Below are 23,099 nucleotides of genomic sequence, written 5' to 3'. Positions count from 1 at the left end.
ACTTGTGCTGCCACCAGCTCCGCAGTGCACTGGGACAGCCGCCTTGCTGCATGGGCGGGGGGGCGACCCAGGAGCACGCGCACGCAAGAGCCTGACTATGGTTGCCCTTAGATCCGGCCCTGGGAATGTCCCCTCCCTGAGGAGAGGCAGCTCGTTGCCGGGTTAAAAACTTCCCCCCCTCTACTCTAAGTGTGTGTGTATGTGTGAATGTCCCCTCCCTCCCTGAAGGGAGGCAGCTCATCGCCGCCTCCCCCTGCCCACCAGGCCTGGCGGCCACTGCCACCAACCACCATTCCTATATCACTGGAAACAGTGGGGCGCCCTCCCATTTTGGCCTTCCCAATTCCAGATTGGAAATGGGACTTGATTGGTTAGAATCGGTGGCCTGGGTTCGGCAGCGGCCTGGATCCACGAACGGCTTAATCGGGGTTTTTTTGGGGATCGTGCCCATCTCTACTCCAGACTGCTGAGAGAGCTGCTGAGGAAGCTGTAGTAGCAGAGAGAAGACAGGCACAGGGCTGAGCAAATGCCCTACCCAAGTCTGGGGTGGGGAGAGTGGGGCCAGGGAACTGCAGAGGCTATCCCACCCTGCCCCTGGATAGGCTGGGAGAAGGGCTAATCAGGGAGTCTGGGTGGGGATTGGGGGGAAATGGGTTGCCAGCCTCCTGGTGGCAACTGGAGATGTTCCAGAATTACACCTGATCTTCAGGTGACAGATATTAGTTTGCCTGGAGAAAATGGCTGCTTTGGAGAGTGGAATCTATGGCATTATACCCCATTGGGGTCCCTCCCCTCTACAAACCCCACCTCTCTAGGCTCCACTCACCAAATTTTCAGGAATTTCCCAACCTACAACTGGCAACCCTAGGAGGAAAGCCAGGGAGGCAGGAGGAGGTTCCTGTGAAGGCAAGAAGAAAAAAAGCAAAGGAAGAGACAGTTGGATTATATAGTTGGTCCTAGGGCAGAAGGAACAAGGTGGTGCAACCTCATCTCAGCCCACTTGAGGCCTGAGGACACCTGCCTTTGGCATCTGATTGGCCAGCTGATATCCAGACAGGACGCTGATGAAGGAAAAGCTTCACAGTCATAAAAACCGCTTTCATCTGCTTGGTTTTTTTTGGCACTCCCCTTCCATTGTTTTTTGTTTGTTTTACAGCATATTAATACCAATTGATGCAAAAATGTATGTGAATTTTAATATAATATTTCTATCTAATTTCATTAAAATGGTTTAGAGAAAGGATGATCAGATTGAAATCCTAAATATAAAGAAACCATTAAAGAATCTTGAACTTAGAAGCCAGTATTAGCATGAAATTTGGTAACATCCCTAGCGTATAGTCACTCATTTTACTTTTATGTGTAGTATAATATATGGACTAACTAGTTGAGCTTTTAAAATCATATCACACAGTTTATGAATAGCCTTCAGAATATATGCACATTGATACAGGATATCACATTGAATTTTGGAGTTTGTGATAGCTACACTTATTTTTTAAGTAATCTAAAGAAAAGTACTTTTACTTGAAAATTGTATTTAAGTTTTTAAAAAATCATTTGATTAAGCCCTGTAAAATTGCTACAGTTGTCTAGGAGAGGTTAACTTTGAACTGAGATGAGGTGAGAAACAGAAAATGTCACAAAAAAAGGATGCATTCAACAGTACACTTATTATTACCAAGGGATCTCCTAGGACTACTTGTGCATAATGTATTCCAGTCTTATCATATGCCTAAAATAGGAAAATATTATCAATGAGCAGCAGAATCTGGTAATAATAACACCACAACATCATAATAAATAGGCAGAACTTTTTTTTATTTCACTTTTTTATATATCAAATGTATTTCATTTGCTTACATTATAGTAGCAGATTAAAAACATCTGCTCATTTGCCACTAGTCTACTAGCAACATAAAGTCTAACTGGTTTTTCTGCAGACCATCCTGTTTCAAGGCTTGGGTAAAAAGTCTATAGTACAGCTGTTGAGTGTTGATACCAGTCCAGGTTTATACTCAAGAGTCCTTCAAATGGAAACACCACCTCCTTGCCAAGGATTAGAACAGTGATAAATTCCATTTGCTTTTTCTTTTTTCCCTCCTACCCAGCTCCATCCCCCATTACAATAATTAGGAAAGACCGGACATCTAGAAACAGCGTGTCTCTGTCTTGGCAAGAACCAGAACATCCTAATGGGATCATCTTGGACTACGAAGTCAAGTACTACGAAAAGGTGGGAAGGCAGGACAAAAAGAACCGGGAAGTGATCTAGCTAAGTTCAATCAATAACAGGAAGAATAAACTAAGTAACTGAAAAGAAGCTGAAAGCTATAATGTGTGCTTCCAAATTCTTGCCCATCAGGCCAGCTTCCAATGCTGTAAGAAAAGCACAGAACAAATTTTACATTCTGAAATGCTTCATATTAAGGCCAAGGCTTATTTGTTAAGTATGGCTACTATACGTCTTGGCCTTAATATGAAGCATTTAGAAAACTATTTAAAAAACCTCAGGTTCCTGGTATAAATGGATGCAGTACATGAATATGGAAAGGTTATGATATAAGCATATTTCCCATTTTTTAAATTCCCATTTATACAGCACAGTGGTTAATCTCCACTAATTGAATGCATTTCTATCAGTAGAATGAGACTTTCATAGCTCTCCCTTCTACTGTCCCAAATGCTCTCCAAGGGGACAGCATCTTGGATAAGTTAGAGGTCTGCAGCAGAAGAAGGAAATTACCAGAAATATTCATTCAATTAACAGAAATTTACCTCAGAATACAAGCCAATATCCTTTTGTAATCTCAGTAAAGGACCTTGGTTAAGTTTAGATATTATATATTGTAGTATTAAAATGAGCATTATTTCTATGGAGGCTGTAATTTGTAAGTCCTGTTTAGATACTATGAAAACGCATAAGGAAAACACTTACCGTTTTAAGGGTGTGTGTGTGTTTTAGGGTTAAAGTAACACATTTTGCCACCAGTCAGATTGGGGTACCAAACATTACATGAGGGGAAACAATGTTTGCAAGCCTCGGGTCTGTTTCAGTTCAGGAAAGTAGTGGTGGGGGAGCCAGCAACCCTTTCTCCTCCCACAACATGGTCCCAAGCCATATGGGCGGCTTTGTGTATTTCCAAACTTTGTTTCTTTCCCTTTGTTTCCCTTTAGTGGTGACCTGACATGACCAAACACCACATCTAATTTGACCTTAATCATTAGGATTGAAAAATAAAAGATTAATCTCTTTCACATGTTTTGTTCTACTGTACCTCTTGCTTATTTAATATGTCTGTTGACTGACAAAAAAAAGTTGCAGGTTGTAGAAACTGTATGGGGGTGAATGTTTATAAGTTTTAGGTATCATAGAAAAGGCCCTGTCACTCGCAACACTGACTAGATAAGAAAACCATTATATCATTATCATTATTTTATCATCATCATCATCATCCCCACAATACAGCTGGGAAGCTGGACCTGAGAGGAGTGTCAGGTTTACCCAAGGCCACCTGCTGAGCTCATGGCAGTAGTGGCATTTAAACCAGCAGAGTGCTGATTTCCAGCCCAACCTCTCATCCACTGTGCTACAGCAGCTTTTTCTTTAGTATGCTACAGTAGCTTACAACAGACTGCGACCATGTGCTATAGTTTCTACCAACTGAAGCTTCTGAATAATATTAACTAGTAGTTCCACTTGAAGGACATTAAGAATATAAGAAGAGCACTACTGGATCAGACTGGTGGTCCATCTAGTTCCGTATTCTGTACACACAGTGGCCAACCAGTTACTCAGTGAAGGGAGGGGCAACAACAGTGCATAGAAACCAAGGTCTTCCTATGACGTTGCCTCTTGACACTGTCTCTGAATGTGTAGGTTCCTTTTAGTCACCATGGATAGTAGCCACAGACCTACCCTCCATGAATATGTCTAATTCCCTCTTAAAGTTGTCTATGCTTCAGACCATCAGTACATCCTCTGGCAGCAAATTCCACTACACAGCGTACAGGTCACAGCTCAACCCCACTGAGGGAACTGTCCATTTATTCCTACACCCTGCTTCCTTTCATTTAACAAACTATAATCCATAAGAGTATCTCTCCTCTTATCCTATGACTGCTAAGCTAACTGAAGAGTCTTTAGTGAGGAACCTAGTCAAAAGTCCAAGTATATGATGTCTACTAGGTTATCATAATCTACATGCTTGTTAACTTTCTCTAAGAACTCCAAAATATTGATGAGACAAGACTTCCTTTTGCAGAAGCCATGGTTATTTTCCCTCAGCAGGCTTTGCTCCTCTATATAATAAGTCAGTCTTTGATTACAGCTTCTACCAATTTGCCTGGATCAAGCATTAGGCTTGGTTCCACATCGGACCCATTTTTATGTTTCAGTGTAACTTTGGCTAATCTCTAATCTTCTGGTACAGTGGCTGATTTTAGTGATGTTACATATACTGGTATGTATATATAATGATCACACTTTTGAATTCCTTAAAAACACTTGGCTACATGCCATCAGGATCTGGAGACTTACTGCTTTTTATTTTCCCCAGTAGGTCTAGACCTTCATCTTTCATCAACTCAATTTGACTCAGTTCTTCAGTCTCCCTTTCTGAAAATAATGGCTGTGGCATACGTACATGCCCTACACTTTCCACAGTAAATACAGATGCAAAGAATTCATTTAGCTCCTCAGTCATCTCCCCATCTTCATCCTTTTATTCCTTGTTCATCCAAAGTCTCAGCTATTTTTCTTGCTGCTTTCCTACTCTGGATATATTTAAAGAAATGCTTATTATCTAGCTTGATACTTTCAGCAATCCACTCCTCTTTATGCATGCCTCATTATTAACTTGTACTTCTTTTGCTTCCTTGTGCTTCCTTCCTTCTGTTCACTTCATTGGGGCAGACTTTCCACTTTTTTAAAAGAAGCCTTTCTGCAGCAATCTAGAGGTGATCAAATATAGATAACAGTGGACGTATCCTGCTTATCCCACAGCTAGCACACAATACTTTTGGATCCAGATAAGCTTTGGTAGACTGGGACCACGAGGAGAAATTTTTGTGGTATTGATGAACTGTTCCAAGCCAGTCCTGGATCTCCACTGTTATAGAAAGTATTATAGACTCAAACTGGGAAAATTCTGAACCATGCAGTTTGTGGTTCATCATGTTTCACAAACTACAAGCTTTCACAAACTTGCCCCAATTTCATTCAGTTTGTGAAAATGTCACTTCCGGGTCAGCAGAAGGTCTGCAAAGAGCCCATACCCCCGTTGCCTAGGAAAGTGATTAATCAGCACCAGGCTGTTTGCAGTGACAAACTGAGATATGAACCGAACAAACTGGCTAAAATTGTCACGATTCATGAGAAATTAGCTCCCACGAACTGCCAGTTCGCGAACCACGAACTGGCCCAGTTCGTGATGAACTTTGGTTCGTATTTTGGTTTGTGCCTGCCTCTAGAAAGTATGCATGTATATAACAGGGAAAATACCTTCCTTGCTTGAGAAAAAAGCCTGGTGAATTCCTTGTCCCAGCAAGGCAGCCACTACCTCTCTGCTATTCTCATTGGATGAACTAAGCAATATGCTTGTGGAGGAAGACTGACACAAAAACAGAAACAAAATGAAAATCCAGTTTCTAGCTAAATCTGAACGTACAAAGTTTTCCTGGCTGTTGTATCTCCCGTCTGTTGAAAGCTGATAGCTAGATACTGTATCTCTTGCTAGTCCACATTTCATGGGCTCTGTGGAAAGGGGCTTATGTTTGATCAATCAGAAAGTGAGAGCATATGGAAATGTTCCTTTATTCATTCAAAAAGATTAGGCCAATGAACTCCTCAGGAGCATGAAGCGTTTAAAAAAACAAAAACTAATGCTTTGAGTCTGAGTGCAAATGCTGAATGCTTATGTGAGTTCCCTATTTCAAAATAATGATTTTTTAAATTCAGCTCAGATCCTCACACAAAATTGTCCTTGATTCATCACACGTGGAAGATTTAAACCTGCTGTTTATGGGAGAGTAAGTCCTTAATACCTGGTTAGCAATATTATATATTGATAGCATCTCAGTCTTAAGACTCTTAACTGAGAACTAGAGAAATTGAAATTAAAAAGAGGTTCATATAAACATTTGTGAGTAAGAACTTCAGAGTTTCTCATAGCTCTGCATGTGTGTGGCTACTATCTAACAGCAGGATTTAAGTCCTTCCAGTGGCACCTAAAAGACCCTGAAAATCTTGCTGGTCTTTAAGGTACTTCTGAACTCTGTTCCTGTTGTTTTACTGCAGACCAACATGGCTACCCATCTGAAACTATAATCAGTTTTCGCTATGGGTGTGAGGCAGCTGCCATTTTTATGAAGTCCAAAGAGGTCTCATTCAGCAAAAGATAGATTTTACACTAACAGTGAACAGCATTCCAGATTACAGATGATTACTTATCATAATGCTTGCTAGGTAAAGACTATTACCTCAAAAAAAACAGCTTGTTCATGAGTAGTTAATGTCAGTTAGAAGCTTTTAATAATAAGATTTTAATTAATTGTTCTAAATTAATGAATAATTACCATACTGTTGTTTAAAGTATGCAAATTCAAAACTGGTGAGATTGATTTGGAACACCAAGACTTTCATTATTCTTCTTATCCAAGTTTCTTCTGAGACTTGAGAATTCAGAATTACTAGTCCTGTTTCCAAAACTGGAACCATTGCATTAGAAATTATCATTGCTGTAAATATATATTTGTTTACCTCATATTCTGCCTTTCTCACTGAGATTCAAAGTGGATCATAGTGTATGAAAATGCAATTGATTAGCAATCCATTAGCACAAGCAATCCAGCAAACAATATAATAGGTTTAGAACCACAAAAATTAGAAATTGCAAAAAAAAGTATCAGAAATATGTTATAAACAGTGAACAAATGGAATTACAAAAGTAGAAAACAATGCAGTCAGAGCAAGATAATATAATAAACAGTAGAACAGGACAACTTAATGTTACTCTCAGAGCAGTTTACAAAGCGGTTTATTATCCTCACAACAATCACCCTGTGAGGAGGGTGGAGCTGAAAGAGCTCTGAGAGAGCTGTGACTGACCCAAGATCACTCAGCAGGCTTCAAGCGGAGGAATGGGGAATCAAACCCAGTTCTCCAGATTAGAGTCCTGCTACTCTTAACCACTACACCAAACTAGCTCTCCAAACAGTATAGAGATTTAGAAATTCTCCTAATTAAACTGGAATTAAGAAAGAGTAATAATCACTGTGGAATGAAAATTATGAACACTCAAAAGTGGAAGGGAAGGGAGGAAATTCATTTATCCCAAGTTCTTACCCCTAGATTGTATCTATATCATTGCCTGTTCTGATTCACCATGGTAGCATACGGTGGCTCTACTCTATTTTTAAGTTCATTTTCTCTCATCACATTATCGTAGTCTCCTTGCTTGCTATGCAACAAAAGTAGTCACAGTATGTGGGGAAAGTGGTGGGTTAAAACATACTCTTAGTGAGGGTTTTTTTTGGTTGTTGTTTTCATTTTCATCTTTACTGTATGAGACATCCAAAATCAAGCAGATTACTAATTTATGAAACTGTATTCTGATTTTTTAAAAAACTGCCAAAAAATTAACAAAAAGCCTAATTTGCTCAGTCATAAGCAGTTTGAGAACCTAAAGCTGTGGAGAGCCTTCTATTTCCGGACAGTCTAGTAACTCCTAGGAAATGAGCCTGTGGAGAGTCAACCGCATCCTGTTTTCCTCAGTGGGCTGACTTCTTTGTCCAGACAAGGGAAGTATTAGGGTTTGGGTTCAGCATTTTACCATCTGATCACCCCAACTGCCTCCAAGGAAGTCAGAGCGGGACCACAAGTGACGCCTGACACAGGTTGGACACTTGCCAGCTTCCCTCAAGTTTTGATGGGAAATGTAGGCAGCTTGGCGGAATGTTGGACAAGTGACAGTTGAAAAGTCCATTGGACAGCAGTCAGAGAGTCAAGCTGCAAGACCAGGATGCCTACATTTCCCAACAAAACTTGAGGGAAGTTGACTAGTGTCCAACCTGTGTCAGGCGTCACTTGTGGTCCCGCTCTCAGATAAAAAGGATTCGTTATACTGTTTTTAGAAATCTGAATACTCCCAAGAATGGGCTTCCAGAAATGCAGTATCTTTACATCATTCTGGCAATGAAAGATAGCACACATGTGAAAGTAATTCACTTGCATCCTAAATATTGTTTACACAGAGAAACCATTATGCAAATGAAAATAAAATAGGATTGCCAGCTCGGAATTGGGAAATTCCTGGAGATTTGGGGACAGAGCCAGGGAGGGAGCTCAGCAGGAATATGATGCTATACATACCACCCTGTGCAACTGTCGTTTTCTCCAAGTGAATTGATTGTTGTAGTCTGGAGATCAGTTGTAATTCCAGAGGACTCCATCCCCCACCTGGATGTTGGCAGCCCTAAAATAAAACAATATGTCACTTCCATTACCTTGGAATGTTAGGTTTTAATGTGGCCATTTCTTTCCTTAAAGCAGGAGCAAGAGACAAGTTACACCATTCTGAGAGCAAGAAGCACCAATGTGACTATCAGTGGACTCAAACCAGACACCACTTACATTTTTCAAATCCGAGCTCGAACAGCTGCAGGATATGGGAGCAACAGCCGAAAGTTTGAGTTTGAAACAAGCCCGGACTGTATGTATTAGCAAAAATTGATTTAAAATGTTTTCTGTGCCATTTTCAAAATGATATGGCTGGCTAGTTTTATTCCTTCTCTAGTTCAGCAAATGTGATCCTATATTTATGATCTGGCTTTCCGGATAACATGACTATAAATTTTTATATGTTGTCATTATTTTAAAACATGTTATGAGAAATATACCATAAAATAGTGCAGGTGGTATTCCTACTTTCTCCTGCCACATCTTATTTATGTTGCTAGAATTAAATGAATTCTGTACTAAATGGCAGCTCCTGCTCAGAAAGAAATGTAAAAGATCTGCTGTGTCATAATATTCTGATGTTGTCTAATCTTGACTGTGAAAAATTCTAAATGCCAAAAGAACTGTTGACTTATTTCCCCCTCTTGAAATCCACAAAATGGCACATAGGTTTTATTAACTCTCAATGCAGGAGTTTTTCTTCTCATCAGTAGTAGATGTATTTGAAAGAAAGAGATGATTTTTCAAGGAAATTGAAACCAAATAACGGCCCTGAACAGCTATTCTATGCTCTATGACTTTCTACTTCACTTGCAGAGAAAAAATACATAGAAAATGCATACATAGACATACTTATCAAACACAAGCATAGTTCATAGTTCATGTCTTAAGAACAGTGAAGTTCATGTTCAACTAATACTTCAAGTCATTAAGCAATTGTTGGGTTTAGGCAAGCAACACTTGGATCCAGATTAGGCAAGCAACACTTGGATCCAGATTAAATGTTCTGGTGGCATAACTGAACTTTCTTGCCTCTGCCCACCCCCCAATGCTGCCTATTGAGCTCCACAGAATGCTGTTCCTGAGGGATAAAAGACCAGTATGCTTGGAATGAGGGGTGTGTGTGAGGTCATAGCAAGAAAGGGAAAATGGGTTGAAATTAGAGGTGGGCACGATAAAAAAAAATACTGATCAAGCTGATCATGGATCGGCGCCGGCGATGATCCCAAATTAACGATCCATGCCGGTCATCTCCCGTTTCCAATCCGTGGATTGTGGATCGTGGAGGCAAAAGTGGAGGGGCGCCCCGCTGTTCCCAGTGATACAGGAACAGTGGCTGATGCTGGCGGCATCTGTGTTTGTGTTTGGCTGTCTGTGTTTGGCCGTCAGAGCTGCCTATCAGGGTTTGCAGAGATTAGATTGAAGTGCCCATGGCTACAGAACACCCCCTCCCCCCTCCCTCCCTTGGGTGTCTTCTCCCAGCTGGTGACTGCTTTGCTGCTCCGTGGTTGGAAGGAAGCCCTGCTGATCAAGGCAAGATGGGCTTCCATTGGGGTTTCTAGGGCGACAGAAGCAGGGCAAACACAGCTCAGGCATTCCCCTGGCTCCGTTGCCAGGGGAATAGATTGCTGGTGCCTGAGTGTCTGGCTTCCCGATCCGAGCATGATTGCCCCGATCAAGCCCCGATCCAGCCCCCCTCTCGACCGCTGGATCATTGGCCATGCCCAAGCATGATCCGCCGGGTCCCGATCGCGCGATCGCCATTATTGTGTTTTTTTTTTTTTATCATAATGCGGATCGTGCCCATCTCTAGTTGAAATGTCCACTTCAGTGTGGGATATCCTTAGTCTCTATCTGTAGTATGAGATCAGTACTGGCCTATCCTAAAACATGGTTGTAAGGATTATTAAGATAGTCAGTAAAGTGCCTGTAGCACTTATGAGGGTGGCACTATCTAATAATGAACTGTGCAGTCTGTGGGCTTAGACTGGAGTAACTCTGCATAGGATTGCACTGGAAATATAACTATGATGATGCTAGCTAGATAATTTGTTGGCCCAGTGTGCCATTTAGAATTTTCTATAGAAAAGCAAGAGAAAAGAGATAGAAAACAGAGATTGCTTTTAAATCTAAATTGAGAAAGATTTATGTTTATGTGTATTCTTCTGGAAGGACAATGCAAGAACATTCTCTCCTTAAGATCTCAGGTTCTCCACAGTATGTATATTATCTCCCTTTCAAATTTCTTGTAATAACACTGAAAACAAGTGTTCTACACATACTTGTGAAGCTGTTTTAGGAATTAGGAGGTAAACAGAGTTACATGCTCAACCTCAGACATCTGGACCACTGTTACAGAGATATATGGAAAAGACATGGAGAATTTCCGAGGAATCACTTACCATGAGATCACAATCTAATTAAGTTCAAATATAATTTCATTTGAGGACAGAAGTTTTCAAACTAATGTTTCTTATATTGCTATTTTGAATATGCACAGTTCTTTCAAAATTTATTTAATCAGGGCTGTTTCCAGATGGCTTACCGGCCCCCGGAACGTCGTGGCACGGTGCGGGGAAAACGCGAATTATCGCGGTTTCTTGCGCGAGTTTTGCATGATGTCGTGCAAAACTCGCGCGAGAAAACGCGATAATTCGCGTTTTCCCCGCACCGTGGGGCGACGTTCCGGAGGCTGGTAAGCCGTCTGGAAACGGCCCAGATGTTTCCCTTTTAAAAAGTGCTCACAAGCACTGCCAAAATACATTTTCTTTAGGGAGCAGACCAAAATCTTCATTAACCTCATGGCATCAAATTAGAGATTTAATTCGTCGTTATCAGAAATATGCACATTTAGTGTAAGCCTGTTTTTCTAAACAAAGGCAAATCATGGAATGTACTTCTTTAGACATTGTATATGATTTACTTCCACTATATTCACACACTATATGCAGGAATAGATTCTCCAGGGAGGTTTGTATACAAAGACATTACATTCAGGGGAACAGTGAAGAGTTTTCTTATGGTGCTTTCTAAAAAGAAAGTGAACTTCTTTTATATATACTTGAAAAAAGCACCCAGAATGGGACAGATTTTCTTTGGTAATATTCCTGCGAATTAGGATATGTGACAGGTAATATAAATGAGATAAGTGCATTTATCCTATGTTATTTTTTATTATTATGGAAATTTTCTCAGTCAGCCAGTCAGCAACCTTTTATTGGCATTCAATAAAACAGTTTACATTGAGCAGGACAGAAACCAAAAAGCAGCAAAATCAGTTGACAGATTTACTCAAATGCTGCATTCCACTCTTCTGAATTTTAACTTAACCAGCATTGATGGCTGTTGTGGGTTTTCCGGGCTGTATTGCCGTGGTCTTGGCATTGTAGTTCCTGACGTTTCGCCAGCAGCTGTGGCTGGCATCTTCAGAGGTGTAGCACCAAAAGACAGAGATCTCTCAGTGTTCTGAAAGTGTTCTGAAAGTTCTGAAAGACACTGAGAGATCTCTGTCTTTTGGTGCTACACCTCTGAAGATGCCAGCCACAGCTGCTGGCGAAACGTCAGGAACTACAATGCCAAGACCACGGCAATACAGCCCGGAAAACCCACAACAGCCATCGTTCTCCGGCCGTGAAAGCCTTCAACAATACAATTAACCAGCATTGTCTAAAATTAATTCCGGGTTTGGTTCATGTGTAGCTTGCTAGAGATTTAAATTCTTTCAGTTTATTTGCATCTTCTTTCCTGACTGCATTACCAGTGTGCATGAATTTGCCCCAGATTTGCACCCCCAAATACAACATGAGATAATAAAGACAAAGACAACTGAGTGTGGGTTCAACTCGTTTTGCTCATTTATTTAAATTCACTTAAAAGGATGATCTATGTCATTGCTTATTTAAATAAGCCAACCATTTTGAGGGCCAGCTACATGAGGCAACTGCTTGGGGTGCCCACTGGGCAGGTCCACTCTGGCTCCAAACTCTGGCAGTGGTTATTGCCAGCCTTGTTTTTTCCCCAGCCAGCACAGACATTCTGTGCCAAGAGGTGCCCATCTTCATTCACTTCTGCTGGTGGGTAACAAGACAGCTACCAAGTTTGAGAGATGCTGCTCAGCATCCAGCACACTCCTTTGCAGTGCCATCCAGCCACACGGCATATGATGGCCTGTTCCAAGCACCCTCCCCCATCACTGTGATGCTTCAGGGTGTTTGCTGATTAACCCTACCTATCCTGAGTAATCTGCCTTATTCCTGCCAATTAGTTGGGGGCTAATCAGTATGTCAACCAGGCCTATTTGAAATTACTCCCAACCCAGAGGCAGCATGGAGCAGGCGAAAAAGAGGGGGTTGTACCATTGCCAATCCAATAACATGACCCCAAAATTCCTGCTTGGACCCATAATGGCAACCAGCTAATTCCATGCTATACCATCCATTACTGTGGCAAAATGCCTGCTAGGGAGAAGGCAAAGGTAAGCAAATAGCTTCCTGTTGCCTTCCCCTAATTGTCTGAAACCATTTAGCCCCCACCAGTAATGTCTCATATCCCATTTACTTTGATGTGGGGCCAGGGTAAACTGAATCCATGGCAATAATGCAATGAGTGTCCCTCTTTCATAAAGCCCTACAATCAATTGTACTGATGCAATCCTATGTGTCACAACAAGATTGTGCATGTGATTCTACCAAAATGCCTTTTGAGTGGTTTTAATAATGGTAAGAACATGTGTGAAACAGTCACATCAACAATGGGGTTATGGTAATTTATCAATGCACACAAATGCACATGTGTACCATTAAAACCCTATACCCAGAGTCTCTTGATGAAATCATAGTATTGTGTTGGCACATCCACATTGTTACTGTAAAGAGAAAAAAGGAACACAAATGAACTGAAGAAATGGAAAGCTTCAGCAGCCAGCACATTTTCTCTCTTTTTTATTTCCATATTTGTACTGACTGTTCTGTACAGATTAAAAAATAAAAAGGAAACAGTGGAGAATGCCTAATGCATCAGTTCCACTTCAGAAACAAGACCAGGTGTTTTGGAGCTTAATATCCAGAGAAAAGTTCAGAGGAGAAAGGGATACATTTACCCGTATTTGCAACCAATATATCCTAAAAAGGGGGTGGAGTGGGATTTGCCTAGTAGTCAAAGAACAAAGCTTAATTAATTGATCACTGAGACTTGTTTTTCTTAAACTTCCTCTATGTCACATGTTCTTGAAACTGAATTTCTAAAGTAGTTTGTGATACAGCATGGAGGCATCTGCTGTTCAAAGGGGGAAGAGTAAACAATTCCAGTGGTCTACCACAGACCCTGAATACCAGTTGGTGGGAGTCAAATATCTAGGCATTGTAGTTGTTTTTATGTCCTGCTTGTGAGCTTCCCAGAAGCATCTGTCTGGCTACTGTTGGAAACTAGCGATTGGCACGAACAGAAAAAAAAAATGAACATGATGTTTGTTGATCGTTGCCATCCATGAACAGGGACTCATGAACAACCACGGACATGGCCCTGTTCACGAACACATTCATGGTTGGCTGTTTGTGGGGCCCAGCAGGCTCTCCTCCAGCCATCATCCAAGCCAAGATCCCTACTGCACCACTCCCAGAAACCTGACCTGAGCAGGTACCAGGAAAGGTACCAGTAATAAAGAATGCGGTACTCCCGGCTGCCACACAGTGGCTTGAGCTGGGGACCGTACTTTGCCACTTCAGAAGGAGAAGCAGGCAGAGACATCTCCCAGGCATATGGGGATATAGCTGGGGGGGCGGAGACAAAGCCTTCAGAAGACGGCTCCGCCCTCCCTGCTGGCAGTTGATCTGCGTGCTCGGCCCACCCACCTCACCCTGTAGTAGTGCAGGATTAGCCGGCTGCTGTTCCCAGAGCCAGGTAGGAATTTTTTCTCCTCTCCCCATATTGGCAAGGTGGGAGAGGTGGTTTTTTGCCTACCTTGCACTGCAGGCAGAGGTTTGACGTAATTGGCAGTGGTGGTGCATCGTTGTAAGTCACTGGCAGGAGAGAGTTTGGGGATAGGGAGCGGGCCAGTGAGCACCCCTTGGCAATTCCCCATTGGTGGGGAAATGGGGTCTACCAGGAGCAGATGGTATGCTTGTGACGGCTACCACCACCTGGAGACTGCCTGCAGTGAACCCCATGTGTAAGTCCTTCCCTCATGCTGTACGGCTGAGGCTTTAGGAGCTTGAAGGGGGGAACCATTTTGCCTGGCTGGCCGGGGAAAAGCCATTACATGGATGGCTCCTACCCGGGGCTGTGGGGCTCGCCCAGACAGGTCAAGGCGGTGGTCCAGGGGTAACCCCGTGGCTTGACCTGTACCGCTAGTTTGCCCTTGCCGTATTTAATGGTTGATGTTATATTAATAAAGTGGCCCTTTAGTTCCAACTCCTGTGTCTGCCTCTTCATTCCAACTGGGGTGGCAATAGCTTGGCCCCAGAGCCTGGCAGCAGCCCTGGAACTTGAAAGAGTAGATCCCTATCCCACCACACACAAAGAAAATTCAAGCTCCAATATACTCTATCAAAATGCCAGCAGCAACTCTCTCCCTCTTCACTGTCTGCAAACTAAGCCAGAGCTGGGACCCCCTCCCCCCTTCTCTTTGCTTCCTTGTTGTAACAAATTTGAAAGGAAGATCTGCCTATCAACTAAATTGGGCTTAGATTGGGGTTTCCAGGGCAACAGCAATTGTTCAGACAGAGTTCAGGCAATCCCTGCCTAAGTTTCCAAGGGAATTGATTGCCAGTGCCAGACTGTCTAGCTTGACGAACAGCAACAAAGAGCAACGAACAATGCTTGCAACGACCACCTGTTTGTTTAGAATGGGGCCTCATGAACAGTTGGTTCTCGAACAGCAGAATGGGCTGTTCGTGGCTTTTTTTTGTTCGTATTGCTGTCCATGCCCATGTCTATTGGAAACACAATGCTGGACTTTGGTCTGCTCCTTCAGGCCTATTTTTAATAGCCTTGCATGATCCTAAATAGCGCTTTTTTCATTGTCTCAAAATTCTAAAATTAATTCTAAAATCCTTACTGTTCTTCAGACCCAGACTATATAGAATAACTTTGCTTACACTAAAATGTAATTTAAAAAATCAAGCAAGCAGAGCTTTTAATATTTAAATAATGAAATATTTTTCCTTTTAAACTCAAAGTGCTTATCTTTTAATATTACAAATTGAATGATTAATTTTGAGAATCTTCTCTCAACAGAATTATAGAAAATACTTAACAGCTTAACATTCAATCTGTTTATTTCAACTATAATGATATTCAGCGATAATATAACAATCTAGTAGTTAGTCTAGATGTATGAATTTTGGCCAGAGAAAGAGGAATTCGAAATTTATAGCATAACACAGGTTACACCACAGATATTATGATGATAACTTTTACTTGTCCAAGAGCCCAAGTGTCTGAAGTTTAAGAAATGTTCTGTTTGGAGAGTATAATGTCTCACAAAAATAAAGAAATTTAGTAGCAAGCCAAACAATCTTCCAGTTGACATGTTTGAATGTTTGAGATTTGTGAGCTTTAAAAATTCCAGCTCTTTATGGAAAATAGCTAAGCTCCTTAGTTTAGTTAACAAATGGCTATTGCAGTAACCTTTAGCTCTTGAAATAAATTATATGATGCACATAGAGTATTAAAAATCATTCAGAGCCTAATTTATGGGAATGTATGGGAAAGAAATATGTTTTTGTGTTGCATACACATATATGTGCTTTCTCTGGCAGATGAATAGAATGGTGATGAAGAGCTCTGTATATTAGATTATTTATTATATTAATTTTATTTTGGAGCAAAATTTCATTGATTACTTTGGCAATCATGTGTTGAATAGATATTCTTGTGTTTTAATAATTTTCAGGATTTGAATGCATAGCCCTTTGCTTAATTGATTACTTTGGACATAATCCCTCTAAGATGAATTAATTCCCATTGATTTCAGTGTTGATTGCGGGAGAAAAGTCAAATGTTCATTATAACCAGTGTAGGTTTTTCATTTCTGTTAAGAGCTGAATTGAAACAAATAAAGCTGATTTAAGACTCCCATTATCTGAACCACATACTTTACTAAAGAAATTGACCATGGAATGTTTAACTGTTTCATCTGTTATACTAGACTTTCATGACTAAACATCCCTAGTTTGATTTGAAGTCATTATTAAAAGCTAATGATGATCATTGTGATATATTTTATTTTTCCTAATCACTACAGACATGTAAACAGATCTATAGACTTTGCCTTTCATTTTCCCTGTATATAATTAGTTAGTAAAGAGAGAATAGCTTTCTAGCTGAGAAATTGAGCATGATCGTTTCCAGGCTGAGAACAAAGTGATGTAATGACTTAATTTATCTGTTGCCTGCATTTGTCTGTGGTATATATTTAATTTTTTACTCATTTTTATTTCCTTTAACTTCTAGCTTTTTCCATCTCCAGTGAGAATAGCCAGGTTGTAATGATTGCCGTTTCAGCTGCGGTAGCAATTATTCTGCTCACAATTGTGGTTTACATCTTGATTGGGAGGTTAGTTCATCATTATTTTAGACATTTCCTTACTGCTGCTTCAGAACAATAAGCACTTTTGCTAAGACACTGTCATGGACAAGAATGGTCCACTTCTCTGTACCAGTTACATTCCTCAGACAGCCTTTTCCTTAAGATACCCTCCCTTAGGATTGTCTGTTCAGTCATAACTAGATCATGGGCTTCTTTGATGGTGATCTGGCCCTTTGGAATGGCCTACCAAAGCCAGGGCAGAGAGTGCCTTCACTTCTTATGCTAGAGTTGCTAACCCTGGCAACCAGCGGGAGACCAAGAATGGAAAGAAATGAGGAGGTGGCCATCAGCGACAGCATGCCACCACTTCTAGAAAAATCCAGAAGTAGCATCACACCTCTCCAGGAATTTCCAAAAACTCTATTGTAAAACCATAGCATCTTCAGCAATTTCTACAGAAGACTGATATCATGTCCAGGTTTTCCATGGAAGGGACATCAGTCCTCTCTAAGAATTTCTGGAAACTCTATGGTAAAACCACTGAGTATTTGATTTTCCTGGAAGTTGCATCAAGGCATTGTTGATGATAATTTTAAAATTCTTTCTCCTGCTGGTCACTGGAGTGCCAGTAGGCATGTGGCAACCCGGTAGGCACAGGGCAACCCTATTTAAGAAGGCATATAAGAAAGCATTGCAGAAAGCATTTGGCAGAGGGTAAATTATTTCAACAGATTTATTCATTCTCTGTGGGTTTTTTAAAAATTCTGTGTTTTAACCTTGAGTTATTTGTAATTTGTGCATTTTAATCTTGTTAATTGGCCTATTATAATGTATCATCATGACCTGGTTACTATTTTGTTAGCTGCCTGGAGTCTGAGGAGAGAAGGTGGAATATAAATGCTTCATATAAATAAATAAAATTGTTCATTTAGGATCCATCTGCTGAGCAGGCTCACCTACATACATTAATGAGCCTGCTAACAATAGTGGCAGTAGTCCTACAGAACTTGTTAAAAACAGCTATAAACACATTATAAGGCAACTGTAAACTAAACTGGAGGGGTCAAAAATAAACATATTTTCTCATTAGCCAATTTCCTCAAATTCCCTCAGCTCTGTAAAGTACAGGTAAAATACATAGTATTAAATGTTCTACTAAGTACTTAATTGTTGAAGAAAAATGATTCATTCTCTTTTTTATATCCCAACAGTGTATGCATTTCTGATTTTTAAAATTATTATTATTGCTTGTAGATTCTGTGGGCATAGTAAATCAAAACACAGCGCTGATGAGAAAAGACTGTATTTTGGCAATGGGCATTGTAAGTACATAATGTTACGTATTATATTAGCCAAGTTCAATGTACTCTGAACGAATTCATATTGAGGGTAAATGTGATGCTGGTGAGCAGAGAAACCCATGCAACTGCATGCATCTAAAGTCTCATTTACACTGAGGCACTGTTCATGCTTCCTTGCTACACTGATTGCCTGTCGCTGCATTGCCAGCCTAGGCTACAGATCTCTGGTGTCCTGATATTTCGTGCATAATGGCTGAAGACTTGGTTTAAACAAGATGTGCAACATTACACTGGTAACTTTGAACTGGCAGTGTTAGATCTCAGATGCAGTAGATTAGATAGAATATTTTGTAATGAAAAGGTTTCTGTAACTAATACTTGCTCCAGTATTTAATTTTTTCCTTTACATCACAGTCAGTTTTGCACTAGAAATCGTTTCTTCTGTTATCGTTATTAGAATAGATTCTCCCATCTTTTGATGACTGCTTGTGCTTCCAGTCAGTCACATTAAAAGGGAAAAGCGCAAGTGCCTCTGGAAACGGGGCTCTAAAAATCCCGCCCCTTTATTTAAAAAAAATTCGTATATTCTACTATTATACCAATGTTGTGCTAGGCTAACCCAAAAGCCAACTGTGATAGGTAGCAGAGGTTTCCCACCCATGGCAGAATGGCGCTATAGCGCTATAGCGCCATAAGGCTGACAATTTTTTTAAAAAAATTACTTTGAGGCTTAATTGCGGGTCGCGCTGGGGCTTGTGGGAGTGTAGGGCAGGAGAATCAGTGTTAGGTGAGATAGATAATCGGGGAGAGTGAGTGTTTTGGTGTTGCAAAGTGTTCATAGTCAATCCAGGACATTCACATGGAAGTGGATAAAGACGACATAAAGAGTCACAAAGCGTGAATTGGGGAGAATGGCGAAATCGCAAGAGAGCTGGAATAAGGTGAGCATTCAGCAGGAGATGGCGCTAGTTGGGCGCTAAATTTATGGCCGTGTGACGACGGCCACTGTCTCATCTCCAGTTCCGCTAATGAACAGAAGTTTCAGGACAAGGACTTTGGATGAGAAAGTGCTGAACATCTAGAGTGTCTTTATAATATGCATTTAATTTATAAATATGTGAACAGAAATGTTTGCAACCAAATCTAAATGCCAATGAAAGACAGCAAAGCTGTTAACCCTGAATCCACTTCTTAAAGAGTACCACCAATATGCTTCATCAGCCAATTTACAATTTTCAAGTTTATCTGATTCTCTCTAAATTTAAATGGCAAACTGGCTTCAAATTGCTTTTCTATCCCTCCACTCTTCATCAAGGGAAACATTCAGGTTGCTCTGAAAAACCTCTATCATGTTACATATATCATATCCAGGCCCATTCATGCTATTCAAATCAGTCAATCTCATAATAATACTATTTAGAATTACCAACTTTAAAACACCATTGTTACTCCTTATTATTGGCTATTTCTGAAATATGTTTTCTTGGGTTGCAGTTCAGAAGTTTTCATTTGTTGAACTTTAGAAGATTGGGTTGAAGTTCAGAAGTTTTCATTAGTTCTGACAGATGTTTAAGGCTTGAACAGAATTAGGTTGTCTAGAAGAAAACACTCCCTAATAGACTTAATCTATATTGTTCTCAGAAAACTTGGAAACAGTTTCTCAAAACAAGAACACCTGCTGAGTGTGCCTTGTTTACAGATCTCTCTAAATGCTGATCAATTTTTCCAATGAACACACCAACAGCTGACCACAATCTAGTATTTATTTGTTTCCTCTTACTGTGCAATTATATCTAGTCTGTAGGTAGAATTGCACAGTAAGAGGCAACAAATAAATACTAGATTGTAGTAAGCTATTAAGGTTAGTGGAAAACATTACAGCCTGATAGCCCAGACTAGTCTGATCTCGTTAGAGCTTTCCAGCCAAGCAGAGTTGTCCACAGTTAGTACTAGGATGGGAGACTATCAAGGAGGTTTGCATGCAGACTGAGGTTGGTATGCAGAGGAAGTCAAGGGCAAATCACCTCTGTTCATCTCCTGCCTTGAAAACTCCATAGACCTGGGGTCACTATGAGTTGTGACTTGATGGCACACAATTATTATAGCTAGTCCTTTCCAACTAAGGACTGTGTGTGGAAAAGATGAGTTACTTTGAATATTATAAAGGATGTTTTCAGCAGCTATATAGTGCACTCTGAGCTATGAGAACACATTGTGAGTCATATTTTAATCTCACCTCTGTTTTTTGTTGTTTTTATTACATTTTTATCCTTCCACTCCTCCAGTGAAGTAAAAGTGTTATACATAGTGATCTCATTTTATGTTCATAATTCTGAGGTAGAGGATGACCAGATCACACAGTGATCTTAATGGTTGATGAGGGCTTTGAACCTGTATCTCCCCACTAACTAATGTCCTACCCTAGACCTCAGTAACCCATCTTGAAATCCTTTACAGAAACAGTAGGCAATTTATACACTGATATATTGATACATGTAGGGAGCATCTTGTTTCACAGATAACGGGTTGGATCCAGAGATACGTAAACAGAAAATGTAATCTATCTAATGAGATTCCACTTGTGGAAGAGATAGCACAAGATCTTGTGCAACAATCTCCTCCCTGTCCCATATTGTATTTCAGGGGGGCATTTTGAGAATGAAGAAGCTGCTTGGTTCACTTCTTGAAACTCTGGGCCTGGTGGTACAAGATCTTTCACAAGAGGCAGCACAAGCAGGGTACAATAAATTTGATAGTGGCAAGTAGCTGCTGCAGTCTTTATCTTTCATTTCTACTTGTGTAAGGACTTTAGCACAAGTGGAAATTTTGTGCTGAATGCAACCCATTGGCTACTGATCCTCTTTTGCCTAACCAAGCTCTGTCACCGCTATCAGAAACGAAGGCTGAATCAATTAAGATCATGGGCTGGATATTGAGATTGTGTTACAATAAGAGTGGAAAATTCCTCCAGTGCAATGTGGGCTGATTCCACACATGTTGGATAATGTACTTCCAGTCCTCTTTATAGATCATTTGGAACAGATTTTTTTCATGTGCGGAACAAAAATCCACCTCAAACGATTGATAAAGTGCATCGAAAGTACATTATCCAACATGTGCAGAATCAGCCAAGCTGGCAGAATATGCATGTTCCCCTGGTAGAAGCTCTTTGGATGCAACCCTGTTTGTTCAACAGTTCATATACACATGTATGTGTTATGAATATACCTTTTGACCACTTGACGTATCAGACCCAGCCCTTTAACCATAGCAGTTGAATAATGTGACTTAAAAATTCATCAGAAAATGAACACTCCAAAATATTTTTTTTAAATTAACATATTTAAAGCAAGTAACAAATCAATGTGTTAACAGCATGATACTAAGAATAACAAATGCCTAGCCCTTGAAAATAGATGCAGGTTGACTCGCACACTCCTCAACATTTTACTGATTTTCAGAGTTCCCCTGGTTTGTGTTAAATGAAGGTTAATGTTTGTCAGTTGAAATGCTTGACAAGTGTGATGGAATAGGGATTTGCATATAAGGAGGAAAGAACTTGGATAGGAGGGAATGTAAAATTATGTGGCCCTGATTTTTTAACCACAGTGAAAGCCCAGATAAAGTTACATCTGCATCAGCCCTGAGTCAGCCAACCCACAACCTGGATTGCCTTTTCTACTTATATTCCATAGTGCATTTGTTGTATTTTGACTCTGTTCCCTCTATAATGTATTTTTTCACATAACAGAAACACTGCTGATCAGTTACAGATATGTTATTTGCAACTGGACTGATAATTAGTTCCTTCTATGTGGTTTTATATGTGGTTGCTGAAATTAAAACCTCTACCTAATTACAGTTGTGTTGGGACAAATGAAACTTCAAATTGTTTTTCTCTAGAGTCTTTTCCCCACAGGAACACGACTATACTTTCTTTATTGCAGGCACACAAGCTGTGAGATCCAGCTACTCATGGCTGCACACTGACAGTTAACACAGTGGGCTTAAGCTACCCATTTATCGACATGTGCCTCACATTATGAGGTCTCCATTATTCAAATTTAATTAGGATATAAAACAGAAACAGCCATTTTAAATGTGTCACGGACAAATAACAGGTCAAAACTTTGTCCTGCCCACCCCTTTACAGTGGAATGTCACAATCACTTTTTAAAATTAGTCACAGTAGTTACATTCCTGCGGATTCATCCACTTCAGTGTCCACAGTCTATTATTTTTAGGCTGATATTACAATGTGAGGGAAAAGATCCCACAGTTGTTATTTCTCTGAGAAATATCCTACAGAAGAATTCTGAATCACAAAAACATATTGCAGTTTGGTATATTGACTAGAGGGGCAGACTAGGTGGCCCAGGTTCAGTTCTCTACTCGGCCATGGAAGTTGATTGGGTGACCTTGGGCCTGTCACAAACTCTCAGTTCTCATGGGATCAGTTCTAAAGGAAAAAATAGAGGAGAGGAGAATAATGTAAGCAACTTTGGGAGAAAGATGGGATATAAATAAAGTAAAAATAAAATAAATAAATTTCACTCAGAGTAGGTATTATTTCCGGCAATATTTTCCAGAATGTTTTACCCCTAATTTAATTCATTTCTTATTCTAATTCTACCTTCACTTTTAAACATTTTCATCAAATAGCAAAAGTTACATTGTTGATTAAACCATTCCTGGTTCACTCACAAAGCTTATGTCATGAAATGAAGGAAAGATATTTCCTTAAAAGAGCAGTCCAGATGCTCAGGCAATTCCTTGAAGCCTTGAATCCATTTATAGGCCTGAACTCTACTCC

The 23,099-nt window shown here is 40.3% G+C and overlaps 1 protein-coding gene across 1 annotated transcript in view; it reads left to right on the top strand.

Moving 5' to 3' along the window:
* The window catches only part of EPHA3 (EPH receptor A3), a 383,392-nt gene that overhangs the window by 266,617 nt on the left and 93,676 nt on the right, over positions 1 to 23,099 (top strand). The window contains exons 6-9 of the mRNA XM_054973438.1: positions 2,112 to 2,236; positions 8,552 to 8,711; positions 16,910 to 17,012; positions 18,240 to 18,307. Coding sequence (XP_054829413.1) covers positions 2,112 to 2,236; positions 8,552 to 8,711; positions 16,910 to 17,012; positions 18,240 to 18,307 — 456 coding nt within the window. The remainder of the gene's footprint in view (positions 1 to 2,111; positions 2,237 to 8,551; positions 8,712 to 16,909; positions 17,013 to 18,239; positions 18,308 to 23,099) is intronic.

This window comes from Eublepharis macularius, chromosome 3 (assembly GCF_028583425.1).
Source record: "Eublepharis macularius isolate TG4126 chromosome 3, MPM_Emac_v1.0, whole genome shotgun sequence".
NCBI lineage: Eukaryota > Metazoa > Chordata > Lepidosauria > Squamata > Eublepharidae > Eublepharis > Eublepharis macularius.
Note: the sequence above shows the minus strand (reverse complement) of the source record. Positions and strands in the feature narration are given on the sequence as shown.